The sequence below is a fragment of the Anser cygnoides genome, chromosome 12 (genome assembly GCF_040182565.1).
Source record: "Anser cygnoides isolate HZ-2024a breed goose chromosome 12, Taihu_goose_T2T_genome, whole genome shotgun sequence".
In the NCBI taxonomy this organism is placed as follows: domain Eukaryota; kingdom Metazoa; phylum Chordata; class Aves; order Anseriformes; family Anatidae; genus Anser; species Anser cygnoides.
Window position 1 is genome coordinate 12,700,323 of NC_089884.1, and position 22,443 is coordinate 12,722,765.

Consider the following 22,443-nt stretch of genomic DNA (forward strand, 5'->3'; position numbering starts at 1 on the left):
ATCGCTCGAGCTGTAGGGAACCTGCACGCAGGAGCCCATGGCAAGAAGGGCGCCCTGCTTAAGTAAATGCTCCAGCGCAGAGGCAGGTGCCTACCGCCCCGCAGAGCCTGAGCTGCCCAACCTGACGCTGGGCCCAGCATGGCAATTAAGAAACAACGCCAGCACAGCCCAATCCTGCATGTGCGGGCAGCAGCAGAGGTTGCAGAGCAAAGGAAAAGACGTTTCTCTGTAGTGCTAAAAGAGGATCCTTTTGAACAGGCAGGAAGAAAAGTCCCAGCTTGAAACGCCTCCCAGAACAGTCAGAGGTTTCTCAGCCGTCTCAAATCCCTTTCATTCACACTTTCACTGTTATTTGAACACTGATCAAAAGGCCAAAAAGAATGTATTGCATAATTAGGCTGAATTAGGTAAATACTAAAGCTCATCTGAAGAGAGCATGGGGAGACATCGCAGCTGTGTGAGCAGCACTGAATTTGCCTAAAAGTACAGTAGGATGCAGCTCTAAATTTGTCTGCTAAAAAGTACTGCATGATGAGAACCAGCCACAGTGCCAAGACAGGTCATGACTCTAAAAATTAAAGAAATTTATTATTTCACAATCCCTTTTATACTCCAACAGTCATGAGATGTGCAATCTGAGAGAGGATAAAGGTAGCGATGGTGTAACACAGGGTTACTGCAGCCAAACACTCATTTGCTTGTTTGTTGCTGCTGAAAATAGCAACTGAAAAACCATTCACAAGTTAAGCTGTCAGGGGAGAAGCTCAGGGCTTTCGAATCCAAGAGAAAGAAATACTTCCAGAAAAATGAGGTATTTTTCACCATATCTGTTCTTTAAACAGCTGAAGAAAAGCCAGACTCATCCAGCCCTGAGGGATCCACCCAAGTGGACTAGAGCAGCTCACAGAAGCTCTCTGGGACGCAGGCAGAGCTGGAAGCAGCAGGATGCTACCTGCAGCAGCTTTCCCGCAGGTTTTTGCCCAGTCTCTTGCCTCCTCTGCTAACAAGGCCAGCTGTGTGGAAGCAAAGATACCGAGCCCCACATTTCCAATGAACTCCACACCTCCCAGCACAGCCACAACGGGGACATCAAAAAACAGAGCGGCATCAAGAGCAGCTCAGAAAGCAGCAGGGTAAACACTGGTCCTTTTATTATTTTTTAAATGAAGGAATTAAGTACTTTCGTCCATCTTCCTCAAGAAAAGCTCCAAACCACCTTCTAGCTTCCTGACGCCGGTGGAAGCCCAAGGCCAAACCTGGCAGCATCAGCACAGTTTGAAGCCCTGGCAGCGCCCAAGTGCCACACAATCTCCGAGAGAGCACTCCTAGCGGAGCAACGGGAGCTTCCTGGTCTTTAACATCAGACCAAGGTCCTCCATACTGCTGAAGCAACAGGGCTTGGAAACGCATCCCTCGAGAGCAAGGATCACACAGAGATTTCCTGCTTTGAACTGCTACTGTATCCCTGGCTTCATGGACAGACTTCTCCCCCCTGGGTCCAGCACACAGGCGCAGCAGGGTTAAGCTTTCACACTGACGCGCAGTGCTCAGAAGTGTCGTGCTTCTGAGAGCTCAGGCAGCGGAAAATCCCACAAGTATCTGTTCAGCGAAGCCCAGCACACGCACACACACACTGCTGTCAGTGCCCTGCCTGCTCACTGACCGAGGGATCAGCCCTACTGCTGCACGGCAAGGTTCCCCTGCAGGCCCCCGCTGCACGGAGCCAGCTGGTGGAGAGCTGCGACCAAACATCACAGCAGCATTTACCTCCGCACAAATCCTGCTCCAAAGCATCATTATGCAGCTTCCCACAGGAACAAGCACGATCTGTTCTTGCAGCACGTACGCGCTGCGCGCTTCCCTTCTCCTCCTCCGTACGGAGCTGCCAGAGCATCTCCTAATTCTTCTCAAGTTAGCTGCAGCACTTTATTCTGCCTCTGCTCCCAGTGCTCTCCGGGACAGAAAGACTGCCAGCAGTGCCCATCCATCCATATTCGAAAGAGGATGGGGAAGAAAGTCTTGCAGAAGACAACTGAAGGCAAAGAGGGTGAGAAGCTTTCACCAGCTTACGAGGTGGCTCTCCCGGCGCTGTAGGAAAGCTACCTGCAGGCACCAGAAGCTGCCTATTAGCACTTAAAAATTCTATTTACGCATTCGTTCCAGAAAGATGGAAAATGGAAGAGCTGTTTCCTCAGCCTGACAGATACTGACCCAGAAACCTCTGGGATCAAAGTCTTCCCTCCCCAGGGAGGCTCGGTAGGGTTAACAGACCCGAGAGCCGCAGCAGGAAGGGACTTTGCATTAGGTCATCTGATCGGTGCTTATCCACTGTGAAGTGCTCCTCACTGCTGAGTCAAGAGGAAAACATCCCTTCAGAACTGAACAAGCAACACTGGATCTCAACACCGAACAGATTCCACCCGCATTTTCACAGTAGGCTTCACAAAAGCCAGGTAAATAAAATCCTGTTGAAGTAGAGAGCGGAGAAATGAGCTTTCCAGAGACAGTCTGCCAGAGATCAGAGATGCACCAGGGGTTTCAGAAAGGACCCCAAGGAGACATCTGTTCTGTGACCCTACAAGCACAGCACATTGACTGCGATCCAGCATCCACTGCCCAGCAAACCTTGCTGCCCTCCAGAAAGTTTAGCTGCCTCGCTGTAGTTACAGTCAGTTTTCTAAACTTCTCCGTCCTTACTTCAGAGTGGATGAGAGCACTGCCGTGGGAACACAGGGGCAAACCAGAAGTAAATGCTAAGGATCCCCAAACGGCTCAGCGGAGCCGGGGGATTACCCCGGTGCCACAACCAGAGGATGAGCCAGCCGAACAGGTCTTGTCTACAGAGTCTGCCAGAGAGGCAGGGTAAGGACCAGCAAACCAGAAGCAGAGTCATCAGCCCCCGTCAGTCACTGTTAGCTGCAGCACACCTTCAGCTCCAGCAACCTGTCTTGCAGCACATTAATCCCTGCTAACTAACTGTTGCTCTACCCCGTGCTCAGAGCCAACCTGACATCACAGCAGGATATTACACAAGCAGTGCAAAAAAAGCTTTTCCTCCCTCCCCGTTTCAGAGGATAGGAAGCTTAGGGCGAGGAGCGCTTTATTCCTGCCACTCTACGAGACTGCGTGGTCCAAAAGCACACTGTGTTTCAACACGTTGCTGATTTCCAAATCACCCCCCTAAAACTCAACCTCGCAACCTACATGGAAACACTCGGAAGCCCGAGCAAGCCCACTGCCACGTGGACACAGCGTAAAAGAGAAGATGCACACCTGGTACCTCTGCAGGACTGAGCAGGGCAGCAGATAACTCCTTCCCCCAGAGAACAAGCACACTGATACGGCTCCCAGCTCCACCCAGCCCAGGAAGCAGGAGGACAGAGCTCTGACTCAGCCCCAACTCTCAGATGTGGCACCGAAGCACATAAACCAGAGACACCAGCCTCATTAAAACATTGCCCTGTTCCAGTTTGCAGAGCTTGAGCCCTGAGAGACCTGAGCTCTGATTTAAAAGGAACACCTGCTTAAACAAGATTAGTCATAGCTACAACCCAGCGTCTCCTCTGGCTTTCTAATAACAGCAGACAGAAGTGATCTGGGAGCAGGGGCAACGCAACCCACTTGTTTTCCAAGTGATTGATAGAAAGCCTTTGACCTGGAGCAGTCTAGAGTTACAGCACGTCCGATTCCCATCACTCACCAGCAGCCACATCAACAGCTGCATGTGCTCTTCCGCCTGGTCTGACAAGCAGTGCCCTTCCCCTCCCTCTGCAGCAGGCAGGGGCTGCCCCTCCTCCCTTCCCTGTGGCAGCAACTATCCCCGCGTATTTCACGCAGCCCCTCAGTGCAGCGGCCAGCACCTCCAAGCACAATTCATGAGAGCATTTTGACTTGGGAACAGTTCTCAGCATAGAGACGGCAGCAACACTGGAGGGGTGTTCTCTAACTCTGACTTCCTTGATTTTTTTTGCTTCGTCTGCAGCCTGGCAAGCCCAGGTCGTCCTCCTAAGATAGGGCTGGGTGCCTAACTCCATCTCCCAAAGCCAGGTGGCAGACGGAGACACACGGCAGACGGAGATATAACATCCGACCAAGACAGCAAGCCAAGCCGTGTTCCTTTGTCCGAGCTCAAGGCTCACCTGCAAGATGCTGAATGCCTTGAAGAGCGCAGGCACCGGTGAGCAGCGACGAGCATCCACAAGAACAGTCAGACCCAAAGCCTGACACTCGGGTCTGCAAGGACAGAGAAAAAGAGGTAACGTTAGTCAACAGTGGAAGTCAACGAGACTTCCACAACTGTTGCAGATCCTCCCTCCCTCTCAGCTCGGGGGCCTGGCCCTCAAATACCATGTCACAACGCTGCATCACGGAGCTGCTGCATGGCTGCCCCCTCGCAGCTCCCAATCCCATTTCCTGAGCTAACAAAGAATAGCGAGAATGGGTCGGATCCGTGGCAATGCGCACAAACATTCAGTACACACCTAACTCCATCCACACGCACACAAGGCACACACACAACAGCCAAGATGCTTGCTGTACACAAGCCAGTTCACCCAGCACAAGATCCCCACCTGTACAATTTCGGGACTGCCTGGACCAGCTTCCTGGGGCAACAGGAACCCGTTCCATTCCCTGCCTCAGCTCCCACACCCCACGAGACAAGCGGACGTGGCAGCAGCTGCCCCCGTCAGCCCCCGAGTGCCACAAACCTTGGGATGCTGTGCAAGTACAGGAGGAGGCGCACAAGCTCAGTGGTGTTGCAGTGGGGGTTTAACCAGACCGTGTTCCTTGTCGTTATTATCGCCACTGCACGTCCCGATTTATCTCTGGTACCTGTAAAGGGAAGGAAAATAAAGTCATGTAAGGATGTCAAACTAACAGAGCCTGGCTCCAGGTGTGAACGCCTCATTCCCCTGCTGCCACCCTCATCACCTTCCTGGGAATGCTGCACAGAACTAGATACAGTCTATGCTGCACATCGTGGTGGGCTATAAACACACTTCTGAAGTATCCAAATGCTGCCCGAGAGTGAATTAGCTGAGCTTTGCTTGTCCTTCTCTCAGGGCAGCATTAAATTTGGACTGCTCTCTTCTACCCAACCTCACATTCCTCACCAAATTTGGTGGAAGCTGGCGAATGATAACACAACCTTTGGAGAAGAGCAAGAATCCCAAGCTCAAGATAAACAACCTCACACCCACTTGTGCTCCAGTATCACACAGGACCCCAGACCGTCCATCGCGGCCACGTACTCTGCCCACCTCCCATTTCCATCCTGCCAAAAGGCAGACAGGGATGAAAGAGGGCTGAAATGTGGCCCAGACCCAGGCGCAGCCAGATGAGAGAACTCGAGGGGTTTGCGGAACCACGCACACTGCCCCCGCAGACCGAGCGCACCCACCGCAGGCTGAGCCAGGCTCACAGCCAGACGGGGCTGCCTGGGCGCAAGGCCCTGCAGCAGGGGCCTTGAGCTCCTCCCCGGGGGCCGTGGGGTGGACGCCCAGCAGCGCACACTCACCTGCCTGCAGCTCCGGCAGGGGCAGAGCTGGTGCCAGGCTCTCCTTAGCTCCAGGGCTGGCTCAGTGCCTAGGGAATGGCTGAGGCACATTTCGGGCAGCACAGCTGAGCCGTGACACGCAGAGGAAGAAAAACCCCTCCGCTTCAGCCAGCCACAAGTGCCGCTTCCCAAAAGCCCCGAGACACAGCTCACCACAGGAACTGAGCCTGCTCCAGGAGCTCCCCAAACTAACTGATATTGGGGCTTTGGGCTTCAGCTATGACAGAACTATGAAGAGGAGGACTGGAATTATGTCTGAGCCCCTCTGCAGATGCTAAGGAGGGGAAAGGAGCAGGAGGACATGCCACTTCGGAGGCCCAGAGCTGCCTCTGCCCATCAAGAAGCGGCCAGGCCCGCGGAGCGAGCGCGGTCAGGCGAGAGTGCCCTGAGCTGGTGCCCCACCAGGAAGGTAAGTGATCTGGAGAACGGCAGGGACCACACCTCTATTGTGTGAAAAGCAATTCACAAAAACAGAAGGCATTTCCTGTCATACAAATGGAATGAGATAGGGGAAAAATTCCCAAGCACAAGACAAAAACAGAGGCCTAGGGAAAGCAAAGCCTCTCTCCCTCTTCTGAGCTCCCTGCCCCGGGAGGTGACAGCCCCGGAGCACCTCTCTCCCCATCCGCAGGAGGTGTGAGCTGCGAGGTCCAGCGGGTGCAGGTGGACGGCCCCAAGCACCGAACACTGCCCTGGTGTGATCCCAGCCTGCTACTAGGACGTGACTTGAGCGAGGGCCACAGGCACAGACGGGCACTGCGGAAAGCCGGGCTGTCTGCCTCCCGGGGCTCAGAGCCGCGGCTCCGGCTTTCTCCTGCTGACAGCAGGGCCAAAAGCTCCGATGTCTGTGTGGTTCGGGAGCAGTTGTGCCACTCCTGAAATGCTGCATTATCAGAACTGGAGAGGAATTAGAAAAAGCTTACGCCTTGCTTCCTGAGCTAAGGTGTTCATCAGCAAATTAAAAAAGCAAAGCAGTCAGTTACAGGCATAATGGCGTGATAACCAGTCTCAGTAAAAACCTCCTTGCACTGAAGCATCCTCTTGTGTCCCTCAGGGAGGCTGGGCATCACCAGAACTCGATTAAACCTCTAATTAGCACACAGGAGCCTAGGAAGTTACCTGACTAGGTCAAAAAAGCAACAGCCACCAGGGCTAGGTCTCTGACAGTGACATAACCAGATGATTCAAGAGCAGAATACCAGAATGAAACTCCTGAAAGGAAAATTTCTTACTAATTCCATCACCTCCTAGTCTATTAATTACTCCTTATTCTCTGCTTGTCGTAAAATCTATCCTTTCTAATGTAATTATCGTATCATTACCGACGTCTAACATGTAGCATTTAACTGAGTGATGCACGCGTTCCCTCGGGTGTCTCCTTTTGGATTTCAGTGGGCAGTCCTCAGGGAGAGCCGGCACGTACAGCTCCCAGAGAGAACGTCACTCCTCCCTTAGACCAAAGCTCCCTCGGAGTCGGCATCAAGCCCAAACCTCACTTCTTCCACGCACTTCAAACGCACATCACTTCACCCCGCACCTGAAGGCATCTGACTTCACGTTTGTCACAGATTCCTCCCATGCAGCACAACGGCGGAGCAGCACATCACGCAGGCAGGCTTCTTCTGCGGCAACGGCCACGGGTTCCGCTGTGAACCCCAGAATTTTTTGGCTGGCACACACACCATGGAAGTGTCCAACCTGAATAGCAGACCTACTTACCTACCATGCTAAATTACGTGCTTGCAGGTACTGCAAGCCCTACACCTGGTTTCTCATCTCACCACTGCCCAGAAGACTGGAGAAGTCCTATTTCCCTTTTCTCCTTCTGACACAAAGGCAGTTTTTTCACCTGATCCTCAATCCCCTTATGAGATTAACAAACCTTCCGGCCTCTCACCATGGGGCTTCCCTTCAGCTGCAATAAAGTGCTGCCTCCCTCTGCTGTGCCACCTCTGGACATCAGAACACCCTGAGCTATTTGGGAGGCATCGCCAAGCAGGCAGAAGCAGAACCACTCTTAACCGGACTAGTCCTCCCCTCCCCTTTAAACATCTGGGGTCAAAATTGGTCTTGCAGCCCCAGCACCAAGGGGGAGCGCCACTGTGCTGCCTTTCTGCTCTCCTTCCCAGCGTCCCCATGCTGCACAGCTCTGCCTGGCCTCTTCTCCTCTCTTGGGGCAATTTTCAAGTCACGAGTGCCTCCCGAGCTGCCCAAATGCAGCTCTCTCCCTGAACCACGCCGGACAAGAGGGAAGCAAACCCACAGGGGTGCTGAAGCAGATGCTGCCAAACGGTTGTTTCTCACTGGAGAGGTAGGTCTCACTTCCTCTGTTTAAATTACTGTTTAGTTAAACACAAAGACTTCTTGTTTGGGCCGTGCGCTCCAAGCGATCCTGGCTGCTCTGTCCAACAGCCTCGGCTCTGTTTACTGCTCTGCCAATATTTGTCCCATCCAGAAGAAGTTTTATCCGCAGCAATTTGATATCTGCTGCCATATCAGATACAAACAGTGAATAATGTTTGACCTACCACTGATCTCAGCAGAACAATTCTGGGAAGTCCTCCCTTGATAGCTAGTTTTGTCATCTGCTATTTAGCTACGCTATCGTTCATCCCACATGTTGCTCATCCACACTGCATCGGGATATTCCTTTCAACGCTATGCGTCATGAAATCAAATGTATTGTAGAAATCTATTCTACCTTGGCAGCTACGTTTAATCAACCAAACTTCTAATTACCAAGAATAAAACTGGTTTTACAAGAGCACTGTCAAACAGCATCTTCGACACTCTCATCCTTTAATTATCTACCGAGTGAATCAAGTTCCCATTGTTTTGACCGGGTCTGATGTCAGGCCCACCAGCCCATCATTAGCTGCATCCTCACTCTCCTCGTTTTGAACCAGTGGTATGAGCCCACAGATCCGGCACTTCTGACTCACGCACGCTTTGTTCACATTTTAAGACTCTTTGGAGCAAGTTAACGTGACTTTCACGGGAGGGAAGTTCTACTTCCTGCCCTTCCCATTCAGAAACTTTAGAGAATTCTGAACGCGTTGCTTCTGGAGAGGCTCGGGGTGAAAGGAGCGGGACTGGCACCGGACTGCAGCCCTGAAAACACGGCACGGCTCCTCTGCCCTGCCACAGCCCCACTGCCCAGACGCGCTGTGGCTCGGCTACTCACCTGGCAGGCAGGCAACTCCGCTCCTCAGCACCTCTGGGTTCACATCCTTGACTATGGAAGGTGCAGGCCGGCCACCCCAGGCAGCCCCAGAAGCCGGGGATTTGGGGGGAACAGCAGCCGTTGAGGTGTCCTCCGGGGCGCAGACCTTACCCGCTGGCTTCGACACGGCCGTCCCAGTCGCTTCTTTTACCGTCTCTGCCCCTTCCAGCACCATCCCTGGAAGACAAGCAGCAGGCAGAAGCTAAAGCACAGCTCCACCCAAAAGGGCCCAGGTAAATCCCCGACTGGGGAGGGAGGGAGGGACGTGCCCCCAGCCCCAGCGCCCCGCAGCTCCTCCAGTCCTCGTGCCAGCAGCACGCCTGCTCCAAAACCAGTTGCAACACGAACGCTACAGCAATTCCAGCAAAAAAAAAAAAAAAAGGAGCAGTTTATCATCAGGTTTGCAAGTTATAAAACTCGCTTCAGATCAAGATTCTTGTACTCAAACCTGCTTCTAAAGGTACCGTACCGAGCAGTACGTGTCTGCTGGCAGCCCCGAAGTCTGGAGCAGTGCGAGCCCCTGGCTGGGCTCCAGCAGCTCGAGCACACCGAAGCGATAAGCCAGCTTCTGCCAGGGAGAGCTGCTCCATCAGAGCAGAGCGACTCCCCCGACACCACTTGCAGATTACTTCTTGAAAAGGCAAAGCCAACTCAAGGCTGACAAATCAGCTGGGAATTAGCCAGCAAAGAGACCTCGTTCAGCTCTCCCAGGGTTTTTTAATTAACAGATAATGTGAAAGGCAAAAACCTATTTTAAGCCCTGAAGAAGGGAACGACTAGCCCCAGGAGCTCGGTTCGGGGACTGGAGAAAATGCTTCCTATCCCTGACACTTCAGCTCTGAAAACAACTTATCACACTCATCTGATTCCAAAGTTAATCTTAATTACTACGCACACAGTAATGCCAGCTTTCCCCTCATTTTGGGTTTCAATTTTCATGGAAAGGCAGATGGAGAGAAGTCGTCGTCTACCTACTACGGAAGAAGTATTATTCCCCATTTCCCGGCATTCTAAGAATTAAAAGCCAGCAACATGTCTTTGGGATCTGAGGTCCACAGCCAGGCCATCCCACTCTTTGGCAGAGAGATATACTGGAGAAAAAATGCTACATTTCACTGCAAATCATGACACTTCGATATCTCCCAACAAAAACCAACCTCTCTTTACGGAAATAAAAGAGTGGCGTATTTATGTGCTTGCTATGAAGTCACACGTTTTAATTGCTATGTAAAATTGACTTAAACCATCCTACCTTCCTGCTGCACCAACAATGCTGACACTTGACTCAGTTTATTTACCAACAGATTCCAATACTTCATTAAAGAGCAGGACGAGGAACAAAGCAGTCCTTGAAGTGGCTTTCAATACAAGTTTTAGCAGCGGAGGAGATTTACAGGTTGAGGCTCAGCCCCAGCTGCTTCCAAAATTGCTAAAGTGGGTAAGAGAAGCGCCCCAAGCAGCATGGCTCGCTGTGCAAAAATACCCAGCGTGGGGGGAAGCCAGGAGGGGCTCCAGGGCTGTGCCCCAGAGCCACGAGGGCTCGCTGCAGAGCCCCGGTAATGGCCCTCTCAGGGAGCACCCCCGGGACCCAGCCTGGCGCCTGCTGCGTTTGGCCACGTAAGCTGGGCTGATGGCTCCAGGCCTCTGTGCCGCTCCGGGACGCATCAGGGCTCAGTTCTGCTCCTGACACCACCTCAGCCTCAGTTTTCTTGTAATGCGAGAGCTCACTTGCTTTGGACAACGCTTCCAGACCTTCCTTTGGTGGTGTTTCAGAGGGGCGCAGATCCGCCGTGGCTGGAGTAGCACCAAGGCAAGTAAATCACGCCCCGAATGTTTCACATTAAGGGCCGGCTGACTGGGGGAGAACATCTCAGGGAGCTGTACGGCCCGGCAGCAAGCTCACAGGCCATTTGTAGCCAAGGAATTTGCATTAAATGCAGAAAGCCTGCAAAGAGAACCGAAGGGTGACACTCGAAGACAAGAAAGGGAGCACGGCTGCGTTGAAGGAACCACAGCGGGCAAGGGAAAGACACAACTGCACAGGGCAGCCCCGCCTCAGAGCCCTTCTTGGAAGCAAGCAGCAGCTCCCCGAACCCAGAGGGCTTTTGTTCAGCCCACCAGACACGGCCCCTGGGGCGCAGGGGGAGCTGCAGACCCCACCTGTCCCGGAGCAGGCCCAAGCTCACCGCGCGCTCCTTGCGATCCGGGGCGGAGGCACTTGCTCAAGCGGAAATTGTAGAATGCGGAGGATTACATCAAAAAGCAAATTGAGAACTGGGACATCTGAATTTGCCGTGTTTGCAGGTTCCACCTTTCCCTGAGGTTAAGGAAGCGGTAGAGGATGATTTGCTTGTGTGCATTTCAAAGAGACATTAGCATTTTTCCTGCAAACTGCCCCGGCGCCCATACCATCTACGCTAACACCACGTAGGAACATGGAGCGGGACTGAAACGCCCCAGCAGGTGCTGCTGAGTATGCCCAAGCATGGCTTTTCAGCCAATTTCTTGAATATCGAGTTAATTTCCACCCCTAAATACAGGATTTCTTTTCCTGAGCTGCAAAGTTTCAAAATTCACTTTCGTTTAAAGCCAGTCCTTAGGGAAAACCAGCAGCCAGATATTCTGTACATGGAACCAGCGCAAAGTTTAAGCCACCGACTCAAAATGGGTCACGTTTGCCTCAAAAGCTTTCTAAGCCAGGCCACATTTGTGCAGAAAATAAGCTCAGGTTGTGAACAGGAGTGGGAGGAAGGGGAGAGAGTTGAGGGATCGGGAGAAATCTGCAGACGCAGCAAACTCGGATGCCCCAGTTCTGAAAGTGTTTTCTGATATGATCGCCAGCGTCTGCTTTAATGCGCGAGCTGACAAAGACCCCCCAGAGGACAAACCGTGCGGCTGCCCACTGCCAGCGAGGTGTGAGCTGGGGTCTGAACGGGGCCAGTGACACTTAGGAACGGGCCTGGTTGTTATTTATAGTTGGGGCGAGATAAGCACAGGCTGCAGTCACAGCAGCGAAAGGACCCCGACACGAGCCGGTTACCGAGGACTCAACGCGCCCACAGACTGAGCGGCTGTGAGAGGAAAGTGCTTTTGTAGGACCAAGCCCGGGACGTCTGCTTCACTTTGTAATTTTATCTCCAAATTATCTTATTGTGATGTCTCTGAGGGTTTAAAGGGGCTAGATAAAGGGAGATGAATAACTTGTTTGGATCTCAAAGTAATCTAGTGTAATTGAATAGATTAAACTTAAATACCGTAGCTGGGACTGTAAGAAGAAATACTCCCAGTGCTAACGGATACTTCAGCTGCCCAGCTGCCCTACGCCTTACACAGTTGTTTGGGGAGTTTCTAATCATTTAGGTTTTTTCTTTTGTTGTACAGATTCAGATAAGTCTTTTTCATGGCAATGCCACAGCTTGACATCATCAGAATCAGGCCACAAGCACATCACTTATTTCAGCCAAATCCCCAGAAACATTTAAATTGTCTTTCACTAAAAACAAGCTCCACACATGCCCAGGAGGGGTCCGGCACTGCTGAAATCCACAGCAGCAGCCAAGACTTGTCCTACGGAGCAGCGAGAACATCGCACTTATTATCTCATCCACCAGCTGGACTTGGCTAATTTTAGGCAGAAGAGATGGGAACGCAGAACAAGCAGCCACTGGAGCCACAGGGGAAGCATACAGCCTGCCCTCCACACCGCCAAGGTTTTCTGAGGCCCAGTCCTGTGCAAGCACGAAGTCCAAGCCAGCTTCGGCTCGGTCAGAAGCGCCATCGTCCCGTACCTGCTGTGGGGCGGCGCAGAACGCTTCATTCAAGGGGGCTGGATCCCGCAGCACGCTCATTCACTGGCACACATCCCCCAGGAGCTGCGGGTGGGCAGCGTGACCTCTTATAGCTGCTCATGGTTTTGGACGCTCAGACAGACGCACTCTTTGTGAACAGAAACTTTTGAGCTGACCCCTCCGCCCCACAGAGCAGCAACCCTCGTCACCGCAGAAGTATCAGAAGCGCTCGGCAACAGCGGGCCTGCCTAATTGCAGAATTAACATACGTGGCGTAGGTGTAAAGCAAAGCTTCCTATTAACCAACGGAGGCTTTAGCTCCTCCGTTAGGAGGTCCCACTAAGCCCTCAGATAAAATGGGACTTGTGGACACCAGACAAGCTAATAACTGTGCAGCCCAAGAGGGGGTGCCGCAGTGGCGAGGCAGACTGCTATCCCCGCGCTGCGAGCAGAGGCTGGCCACACGTCCCGAGAACAGCAGCTCTCAGCCCGTCCCTCCACAGGGTCGGACATGCCCTAGCGATGTGCAGCTGCACATCTCCAACCCTTTCGAGCGTCCTCGCTCTGATATTTCACGCCGGGTAATTTTCCTAGCCAGGGGTCCCGGCGATGAGAGCTGCTGAACTGGAATGGCATGTTTCACCCGCCCCCGCCGCGCGCGCTTCTCGATGCGATCTGCGTATCTAGCTAGCTACAGCTTCCAGACTCAGCAGAGCCAGGCAAAGCCAGCAGCGTGTCGGAGAGGCCGCGCGCTGCCCGCAGCCTGCTGCAAGAGGCAGAGACCCAGACCGACAGTTTAACGTCTTCTGTATGGCCACAGCTCCAGCACGGAAACCCAGGCATCGAGAAGTCTGAGCAATACTTGCTTAAACCTACCGTTTGACCTGAATTTCTCTGTGCCTTTGTGTTCCCACCTGAAAAATTAATATTAGCTCTCCCACTCAAGTTAAACAGCTCCTACTTGAAAGATAACCAAGGTGGTAGAAGCATGCTGGAGGGGAAAGGAGAGAGGGAAGGAGATGGTGGGGAATCCCTCAGCTCTGCAGTTCGCCTCTTGCACCAGCTGCCAGCATGTAAATGTTTTGATCTCATGTCATGTCCTGTAGCTAGTACCTCACTGGGCCATCCCCTGCTCCTTCCTTTCGCCACAGCTGCCTTCATACAGGCAGTGCTCAGCCAGGACAGACCCGGACAGTTGGCCAGTCTGTTCTCACGCACACCTACAGAGCGCATCCGTAACTTGCACGCGATGAATGTAACGGGTGGAGGTTACCAGCAATCAGATTAACTGAAATTAAAAATCTCTTAACGCCAGAACTCTTCTGCAAAAACGCAAATATGCAGACAATTGTTGAACAAAATACTACTTTAAACCCAGCTCTGAAGGCAAAGGTAACTTCAAGCCATGAAAAATGACAGCTTTCCTGCAGTTTGTGCTATCACCCCTAAGCCTCCCAGCAGTCAGTATTTTTCAGCAGTAGCTCCAGAGGACTTTGCTTTCTACCTGTTCTCAACCAGGTAACCACACAAACACCCAGCTGCCGTACCTTTAGGAGATGGTGCTCCAGAAACTGCCTCTTGGTGGGAGTGCAGTGCGGGGGGCTCCGGGTTCCCCTCAGCAGGCCCCGAGGACGATGGTCCAACCTCCAGCTCCTCCTTAATGGATTCCAGTGTTTTTAAGGCTCCAGTCTTTGACTTTTCCCCACCACAAAAACTTCCCTGGTTCTCCTCCCCTCCCTGCAAGTCCTGTGCTGCAACGCACTCTGGGTTCAGCACAGAGCTCGCTTCACTTCCATGGCCTTGGTTTTCTGCCCGTCTTTGTCGTTCCTCATGCCTTTCTCCGGACCTGAGGGTTTTGAATTGACTTGAGCCTTCTGCTTGTGTGTCAAGACCCATCGAAGGGTCACTGGTATCTAACTGCCCTGCCATCTCCTCACTCTCTGCTGACAGAGCAGCTGGGAGAAGCACGGCTTCTTCACCTTTCTTATGCTGACAAGCAGAGACCTCTTGCTCTTTACCATCTGACAGGAGTCCACCCACAGGAGCTCTGACAGAGCAGTAGCTATGGCTGGTCTGATTCCCATTTACAGCCAGCGTTTGTTCAATCTCTTTGACTTCCTCGGGGCCTTCTCTTCTTCCCAGCTCTACTTCATCTACTTCTCCTTCGTCCATCTGTTCTGGAGGATTTAAGGGAGAACTCATATTCTCTTCTTGCTCACCGCAGCAAGCACGGACTGCTGCTCCATCTGTCACGTTCCCTGAAGGAGAGCCTCTCTCCACACCTACATCCGAACTCTCAGGCACAACAGGCAATGCAGCGGCCTGGACCGGTGCAACGCTTTCACCAACACTCTGGCAAGAAACACCAGGATCTTCCTTCAGCGGGCAGTGTGGTCCCAAAGGCCCCGGGACAGACACAGAAGAGGGATCCATCTGTGTCACCTCACTTTGACTCTCTGCCAGTGCTTCTCCACGTCCCTTCTGAATCCCCTGTTCAGCAGCAGCATCTAGATTTGTCTCTGGGCTGTGCTCCAATACATCAACACCAGGATTTCTGCTAGAACCATCGCCTTCCACTTGCATATTTCCAGTAGAACCAGTCATCTGTGCTTTAGAGCTGGCACCATCTCCAGCACACACGTCACTGTAGCTGCACAGGGCGTATCGCCAATCGATTGAGTGCTCGCTGCAGGCCTCCAGCTCTCCAGGGGAGAAATCTTCTGCATCGCAGGCAGGAGACGCAGCCGCAGGAGAGCTGTTCCCCATGTTTCCAGGGCCACCTGACACCAGCTGACCTTCTGGAGACAGTTCCTCATGGGCCATCATCCTGTTGCTTTCCAAAGGAATTACATTTTTGAGAACTTCTGCAGAAGTCCTCAGAGTGTCCATCTGACAGCGCTCCTTTTGCATAAGTGCTGGCTGAATTAAGTTCTTGGAGTAGGTGCTGTCTTGGATGACAATAAACCTGTGCTTGCCTTTAGATGCATTCACTCGTGTCCTGGGCTGAGTCAGGTAACTTAAAGACACTGACTGGGTTAAAGAGCCTGTCTGTGGCCCAAAGCAGGGCAGTGAAACTTCTGCAAGCTCAACGTACTCCCCTTCAATGTCACTTTTCAAGTCCTCTTCAGGCACAGGATTTGTACACACACCATTAACAAGAGTTTCACTTGACTGTGGAGCTGGGCTGCTAACCAGGTTGTCTCTATTTGGACTTGGTTCCTGTAGACACTGAGATTCTAGGTCTGGTGAGCTGCACTCAGCATGGTCCATAGGGAGGCACAAAGCTGAAGGTTCCTCTGCTATTTCTGGAGTGATGATATTATTTTCAATTACTTTTGGTTTGTTTATAAATTCAGGATTAACCACATTATCCCAGGGAACACGAAATATCTTATCGTCAGTGGTTAGTAAACAATTTTCCAGTGCTATACCCATCCGCTCTCCATTGATAGTACGCAACCATTCCAGAGTGAAAATAGAGGTATAGGAGACTTCTGGAATCACAACTTCTTCTACATTATGCTTGTCCTTCGCCAAACATTTCAATACAATCCGTGGAGACTTCTTCAGATAGGGAACCACCTGCAGGTAGAAGTCACCAGGCTTCAAGATCCGCCAGTCGATGGAAGCCAGCTGGACTACAATCTTCTCGTGAATGCACAGGGGCCAGCCCTCATGGCGAAACAGCAAGCCACAGTACTGAACCTACGGAGAAAAGAGAAAGCGTTGTCAGCATCAGGAACAGATCTCAGCCCAGGCTTTTGGACAGGAGAGCTCACGCTTCTCTTGTACAGCGCTGCTGTAGCAATAGCATAGCTGAATTTAGGGTCTTTGGCAATTGTACACGTGTTTTCCTTGGTGAGGTCTTCTCCTTAAAAAACAGAACAAGAGAAGCTACCAAGACAAATCATCAGCTGAATAAGGACCAACCACCTGCCAGAAGCGCCAGCCTTATTTTACAGCACAGAGAGCCCCATGGTAGAGAGGTCAGGAGTTCTCACCTCCTGGTGCTCAAGCCCACGAAACCCCTTCTTTACCTCATTTCTGACTCATTAAGAGCTGACTGGATACACCGAGAAAGTGAAAAATGAGGCCACAGAGCACCCCTAACCACGTGCTGTTACAGAAAGGCAGGCTGACAGCAGCCTGCTTACAACAAATGGAAAAACCTATGTCCTCAACTGAAAGCCGTCTGCAGCCTTCCCAGAGAAGGTGGACCAACAGCCTGCACCATCCCCAGCGGGCTCCAGGTTGCACCAGGTGCGCTGGAAACCAAGCTGCAACCCCCCTGGGCACGGAAAGAGACCGGTAAGACAAAGCAGGAGACAGGAGGCAGCAAATGACAAAGCAGAGCAGGATGACGAGGAGGGCAGCAAGTCCCATCGGCAGCTGGAATTGTGTCCAGTTTACCACCAGAAGTCTTCACGCCCAGATCAGTTCCCATACAAAGAGCAATTTCCCTCATCCTACCCGATAACCCTTGATGTGGTTATTTTGCAAAGCTGAGCTGCGCAACCCTGCACCTGCTGCTTCCCGGCAGTGTTGCTGACCCCAGGACTCTCAGCTATGTTGTCTGTTCCTCCTACCCGTCCATTTGACACACGTTTTGCACCTGCCTTCCTCGTCATCCAGGTACCGCTTCATGTCAGTAATGTTTTTCACTCCTAAGAACTCCCACCAGAAACTGAATCATCTTCAGATTTTAAAATCAATCACTATTTTGGTTCAGGTTAGCACTTCAATATTTTTGTTACCAAAGAGCTAAGAGGCAATCTCTGCAGGTGCCTGCAAGGCACGTACCTGCCCGGTTATGTTTTCTAATTTATAGTCATGTTTTGGATGTTTCTTGTTAGCATTTCCTCTACCTTTACATTTAAAAGTCCTGTTATAGGCATTCCACTAATTCCCTAGACCCGCAACAGGTTGGCCAACGTCCCATTTACTCTTAAACACGGGCCCAGTACTAATACTCTTCCAGCTTCCTAGAAATCCTTCCTCGTTCCCAAACACAGCAGCACTCAGGGCAGCCTATGGCCCACCACTGTTTTTTTCTTTTAAATAAAAGTAAGGTCTCTGAACATCAAGCAAGACACATGTCAGACAATTCCCAACCAAGTAAAAGAACTGCAGGTTCATGGCTGAACTGACTTGACTCAATTATTTACAGCTTTATCACAACTTCAAAAAATAAAATTACTGCTTTGAACTTGATTCCTTTGGGGTAAAGTAGGCCTTAAATCAAGCCATGACATAAGCAATCATTCATTCTCAGTTCCATGATTAATTTCATCGTTCTCTGACATGAGAAGGTTTTAGAAAGGACTCCCCCGTATGGGATGCGATACTTAAATGAGAAAGCTGACACCTAGAAACCCATCGATGTTAGTATTGGCAGCACTGACTTCAGACATTTTATCTTCTGCCTCTTACATGGTCACATGGAAGTCTTGACAAAGGAAGCTATTTATAAAAATGCTGTATTCCGCAGGCCAGACAGATGAAAGAGAAATACCTCAATTCAAATAATTTGCCATACAGCAGAGAAGCCACAGAACTGGAAGCAACTTCTGGGATAGATCCTCACACACGCCAAAACAATAGGTAATGGCATCAATTTACTTCCTATGCTCATCAAGCTTTACCTTCAGCCAGACGGGTTTCTTATCCTCACTGCACCTGCTCAACTCTTCAGATTTGGTAATTCCTCCTCCTCATCCCCGGAGCTTGTACCCCTGATGAATTCTCATCGCTTAAAATTATTAAGCAATGTCACATCACCTTAACACGTCTCCCTTGATCATCTCTTAGGCCTGCCTGAAGCGCCTCCTTGGTGATGCCGTTTTAACACTTCTTTGTTCCACTTTTTAATTGTACAAAGCCTTGCAAAACGCCAGGTATAATGGCAGCAACACTTCCCAGCTGGGCTAGAAGCATTTCGCTCCTTAAAGCTAAGCTCAAGCTCGTCCTCCCATCATGCCCCTTCGGTAACCCAGCCACCTGCTGGTTTTTCTTTCCAAACTGACAAACCCCAGATCACAACAGGAATTCTGTCCCTGGCTTTGTCGAGGCGCGTGCCTGCCCTCTGACTCTACCATTATAAAAACTTCAGCACGGAGTTTCAGACCTCATCTTGTGTAACACATTTATCCTCCTCCTGTTATTGCTCATTTCTCCCAGACTTGTTTCATCACAAATTTGTCATCTCCATACTCTTACTTTTTATGCCAAGGTCATGGATGAGCCGTAATACACGTCTCATGACTCCTGCCTCCAACTCAGCTTTCACTGCAGTACACACAACCTTCCTTTCACCAGTTTGCTGCCCATCTTGCAATGCTTGCATAAACCTCCAACCCTTTGACACAGTAATTAATTTTCCAGATGACTCCATAATAAATCCTTTAAGGAAGAGATTAAACAACCAAACTTTTCTCTCTAGACAGAGGCTGTTTTATGGAAAAGGCTAGTCTTACGCTACCTGCCATGGAACAAACCACATGAAAAAATGTTATCCGATTTTTAAAGGGTCAGTTAATTCCTTCAGCGCTCAGTGACTGCTGCTGTTGCATGCTCATCTTGTTCTCTGTGCTTTGTTACTAGCCCTGCCTTAATAGATTCAATAAAAATCCCTGTTCTAAGCTTTATGTGCTAACTTCTTCCATATTCCAGGAAGGAGATCAGTCAGACCTTTTTCTTCAACTTACTCATATCTGGATCCATTTCAGTCATGGCAGCTTTACCTCTGTTCTCTCAGTGCAACCAACTGTCCTATTGTTGTACCCACGTACTATATTACTACAAAATAAAAACCAAAATAAGACTTGGTTTAGTTTGGAGGATGGTGTTAATATTCGCTTTATATTCTAACTTTAAACACAAAGCAGATCTGCCTCCCTTTCTTTTCTCTATTAAATTAATTTGAATAAAAACCCTACAACCTAACACAGTTTGCCTGTACGTCCCTCCAAATCAAGTGGAGCTGAGCTTTGCAGTCCTACATCCTCATGCCTTCTGATGTCCAGGACAGGTATCTCCACCAGTCCCTTTCTTATACAGCATGGTTGAATCCAGCCAACCTAACAACAGACAGTTTCCAGAACTTGCTGCTGGCTTCAGAAATTCTCAGGCCGTACATAATTCACTCACTTTTCCATCAAGCTCAAGATTTGCACAGCACCTCAGCCAACGAGCTTCTCTCTCTTACAGAAGTGCCTAAGCCAAGTGTTTTGCTCATCAGATTTTTAAGCAAAAAAAAAAAAAAAATCGCAGTTTTCCAGAAGAGACTACGGATTTGCAGACTGCACCACATCAACCCTTCTGCCATCAGAATGTTTCCTAACAGGTATGTTAACGCCATCTGTGGAGGAGTGGCAGACAAAAAGAAGATCAGTTCTCAAACTATTACGAATAGTTTATACACGTGAAAAGCAAGAGACACCATCATTGGCAGCATGAACATAAAGCTGGATCCCATCTGCACCTACCTGACACACAGAGTTTCTGTTAAAACCTGGATGCAAAGTAACCTATTTGGGGGCCCTTTGCCCATTAAGAAATGTGACAACCCCACTGCTAAGCTGACCTGTATGCCTACTGACAAACAAGTGGAAGAAATCTCAGCAGTAAAATCACCAAAACCAAAATGCTGAAGTTCTCTCCGAACTTCCTGACAAACCTGCAAAGCTACCACCTAACCTGCAGCAAGAGCTAGATTAACACCCAAGCTGGAATGTAAGTCCTTCCATTGACTAAACGTTTCAGAGGCTTAGAGCTTTAGAAGTGGCGCATCCTCATGCTGCTCCTGCTCCGAAAAGCACCTTCAAAGAGAAGATTATGTGAAGAGGCTTACTTCGGTTGTTTAACATTTCACTTTGAGGCTCAAGTACTTGCTCATCTCGTGTCCACTGCCAGAGCCAAACCAGGCTGAACAGAGGAGCGCCAGGGCCTGACTGCACTGCCTTTTAGAGAGAGAAGGCTGCCTTTTAGGAAAGAGCTGGTCACCAATGACAAAGGTGTCACACAGGTCCTAGGGCCATGGGACAGCTGGGCTGCAAACAGTCCGTTTATCCCAGGACATCATCTGAAGGCCCATAACAAAACGTGGTTCCTAAGCAGGGACCAGCCCTTTGGCATTGCCCTGCACACCCTCACCTCCCCAGCCCCTAGGGTCACACACTGCTGGGTTTGTTACGCCCACCAGGAGCCCATGAACATATCTAATATTTCAAGAAGCCACTCACATTTCTGTCACTGAGAAAAAGATCCAGCTCTCGCAGTACTTCCTGCAGCAGCCGTTCAGGCAGCAGTTATTTTTTTGCCCTTTAGTGTGCTTAGGCAAAGCTCACATGGACACGCTAAATGAAAACTAAGGAGGAAACACTGCTTTTGTTTACACTCTAAAAGGCAGACAGAACTTTTAAAGAACAAGTAGTAAGAAACGGCCCTGTGAGTTCAAACAGCACGGAGTTTTGGGGAGAACAGGTCCACAAGAAGCGAGAAATAACTTTCAGTAATAAAAATTCAAAGAAGCAGACTTCTAAGGGAAATATGAAGGGCCCAGCTCTAAAGGCAGCACAAGGTACCTAGAGTTTCCCTCGCTCTCCCTGTACTGCCAGCTCTGAAATACGAAATCGTGAGTCAGGGCCAGGGAGGCTCGCAAGCGAGGAGGAAAGGCTCGAGGCACCCGGCTGCGCTGCCCACACTCTGCCTCCTCAGCAAAGCTCCCGGTGCCCCGTGCTGAGGAGCAGCGCCAGGCTCAGCCCGCCCTGCACGGCCCCTCACCACAGGCAGCCCCACCGCCCCACCAGCCCCATGCTGGGCAGCCTGGGGGTCCCACCGGCCCCCTGAGCCCTCAGAGCCCACCCTGAGCCCTCACAGCCCCCCTGAGCCCTCAGAGCCCACCCTGAGCCCTCACCTCTCCTGCCCCACGGCCCCTCAGGCCCCGCCGCCCTCACAGCCTCGCCTCAGCCCTCCCGCCCCAGGGCCTCCCGCTCCCGCCCCACCACCATGCCCATCAAGGCAGCGCCGCGCTCCTATTGGCTGCCGCGGCCTCAGCTGTCCTCCCATTGGCTGTTGGGCAGCCCGAGGCCCACCCACCACCACCACCACCCGAGCCCCACATGGCCTCGCCCTGAGGGAGGCTGTGGCGTGTGGCAGCCGAGGGCTCCACGGCCAGCCCCAGCCCCACTCCCACTGCTGGCCCCAGCCCTGCCACCAGCTCCTCCATCCCCGAGGAACGAGGACGAAGCAGGCACGGCACCATTCTCCCTGCCCAACGACCCTGTGAGGGAGGCAGGCAGAGGAAAGCCGTGAACCGTCCTGCAGTAATTACTGGTTGATACAAACCAAAAATCTCCTGTTTCTTTACAGGGAACACCACGCTATGCATCATCGCGTTAGAAACAGCAGCTGTACATACACCTAGGGAATAATCCCTGTTCTAGCAAAAGCAGCTCCCCAAAATCCGCATACACAAAGCTTGTGTGCCCGTGTGGGACGACCCAGTCCCAGCTCCCGTGGTTTGTTACCTGGAGCCATCGAACGCTACGGGTGTCCCCCCTCAGCACTTCACCTCTTTCAGAGAAATAAGCATCTGACTATTTCAGCTTGTACTTACTTATTTTTCCTCCTCCCAAAAGTCCCCTGCCATGAGGAGGTCTGTTGAAAACCTGGCCACATACACCTTCTACAGTCGAAGATAAAAAAAAACTAGAACAAAGCCTAGTCTTAGGTGGTGTTCCCCCCGCCCTTTTCTTTTCTTTTTTAATCTTGCAAACTTTGAGCCAAGTTTGTGATGGAGGCATTTGACTCATCGTTTCTAACATTTAAGCCTCCCAACAGTAAAGCACATTAATCTTGGACTCGCTCTGGCAGCA

The 22,443-nt window shown here is 51.1% G+C and overlaps 1 protein-coding gene across 9 annotated transcripts in view; it reads right to left on the reverse strand.

Moving 5' to 3' along the window:
• The window catches only part of PLEKHG4 (pleckstrin homology and RhoGEF domain containing G4), a 94,224-nt gene that overhangs the window by 50,374 nt on the left and 21,407 nt on the right, over window positions 1-22,443 (reverse strand). For 8 of the 9 annotated variants that reach the window (XR_007168923.2, XM_067004468.1, XM_048078607.2 and 5 more), the window contains exons 3-6: window positions 14,116-16,273; window positions 8,742-8,957; window positions 4,710-4,833; window positions 4,140-4,233 (exon numbers count right to left, since the gene is read on the reverse strand). Coding sequence is in view for 8 of the 9 variants with exons in the window: in XM_067004468.1 (XP_066860569.1) it covers window positions 4,140-4,233; window positions 4,710-4,833; window positions 8,742-8,957; window positions 14,116-16,273 (2,592 nt within the window). In the remaining variant the exon portion in view is untranslated. Of the gene's footprint in view, window positions 1-4,139; window positions 4,234-4,709; window positions 4,834-8,741; window positions 8,958-14,115; window positions 16,274-21,482; window positions 21,564-22,443 lie in introns of those variants that run through there. The other variant, XM_048078608.2, reaches the window with a different exon arrangement.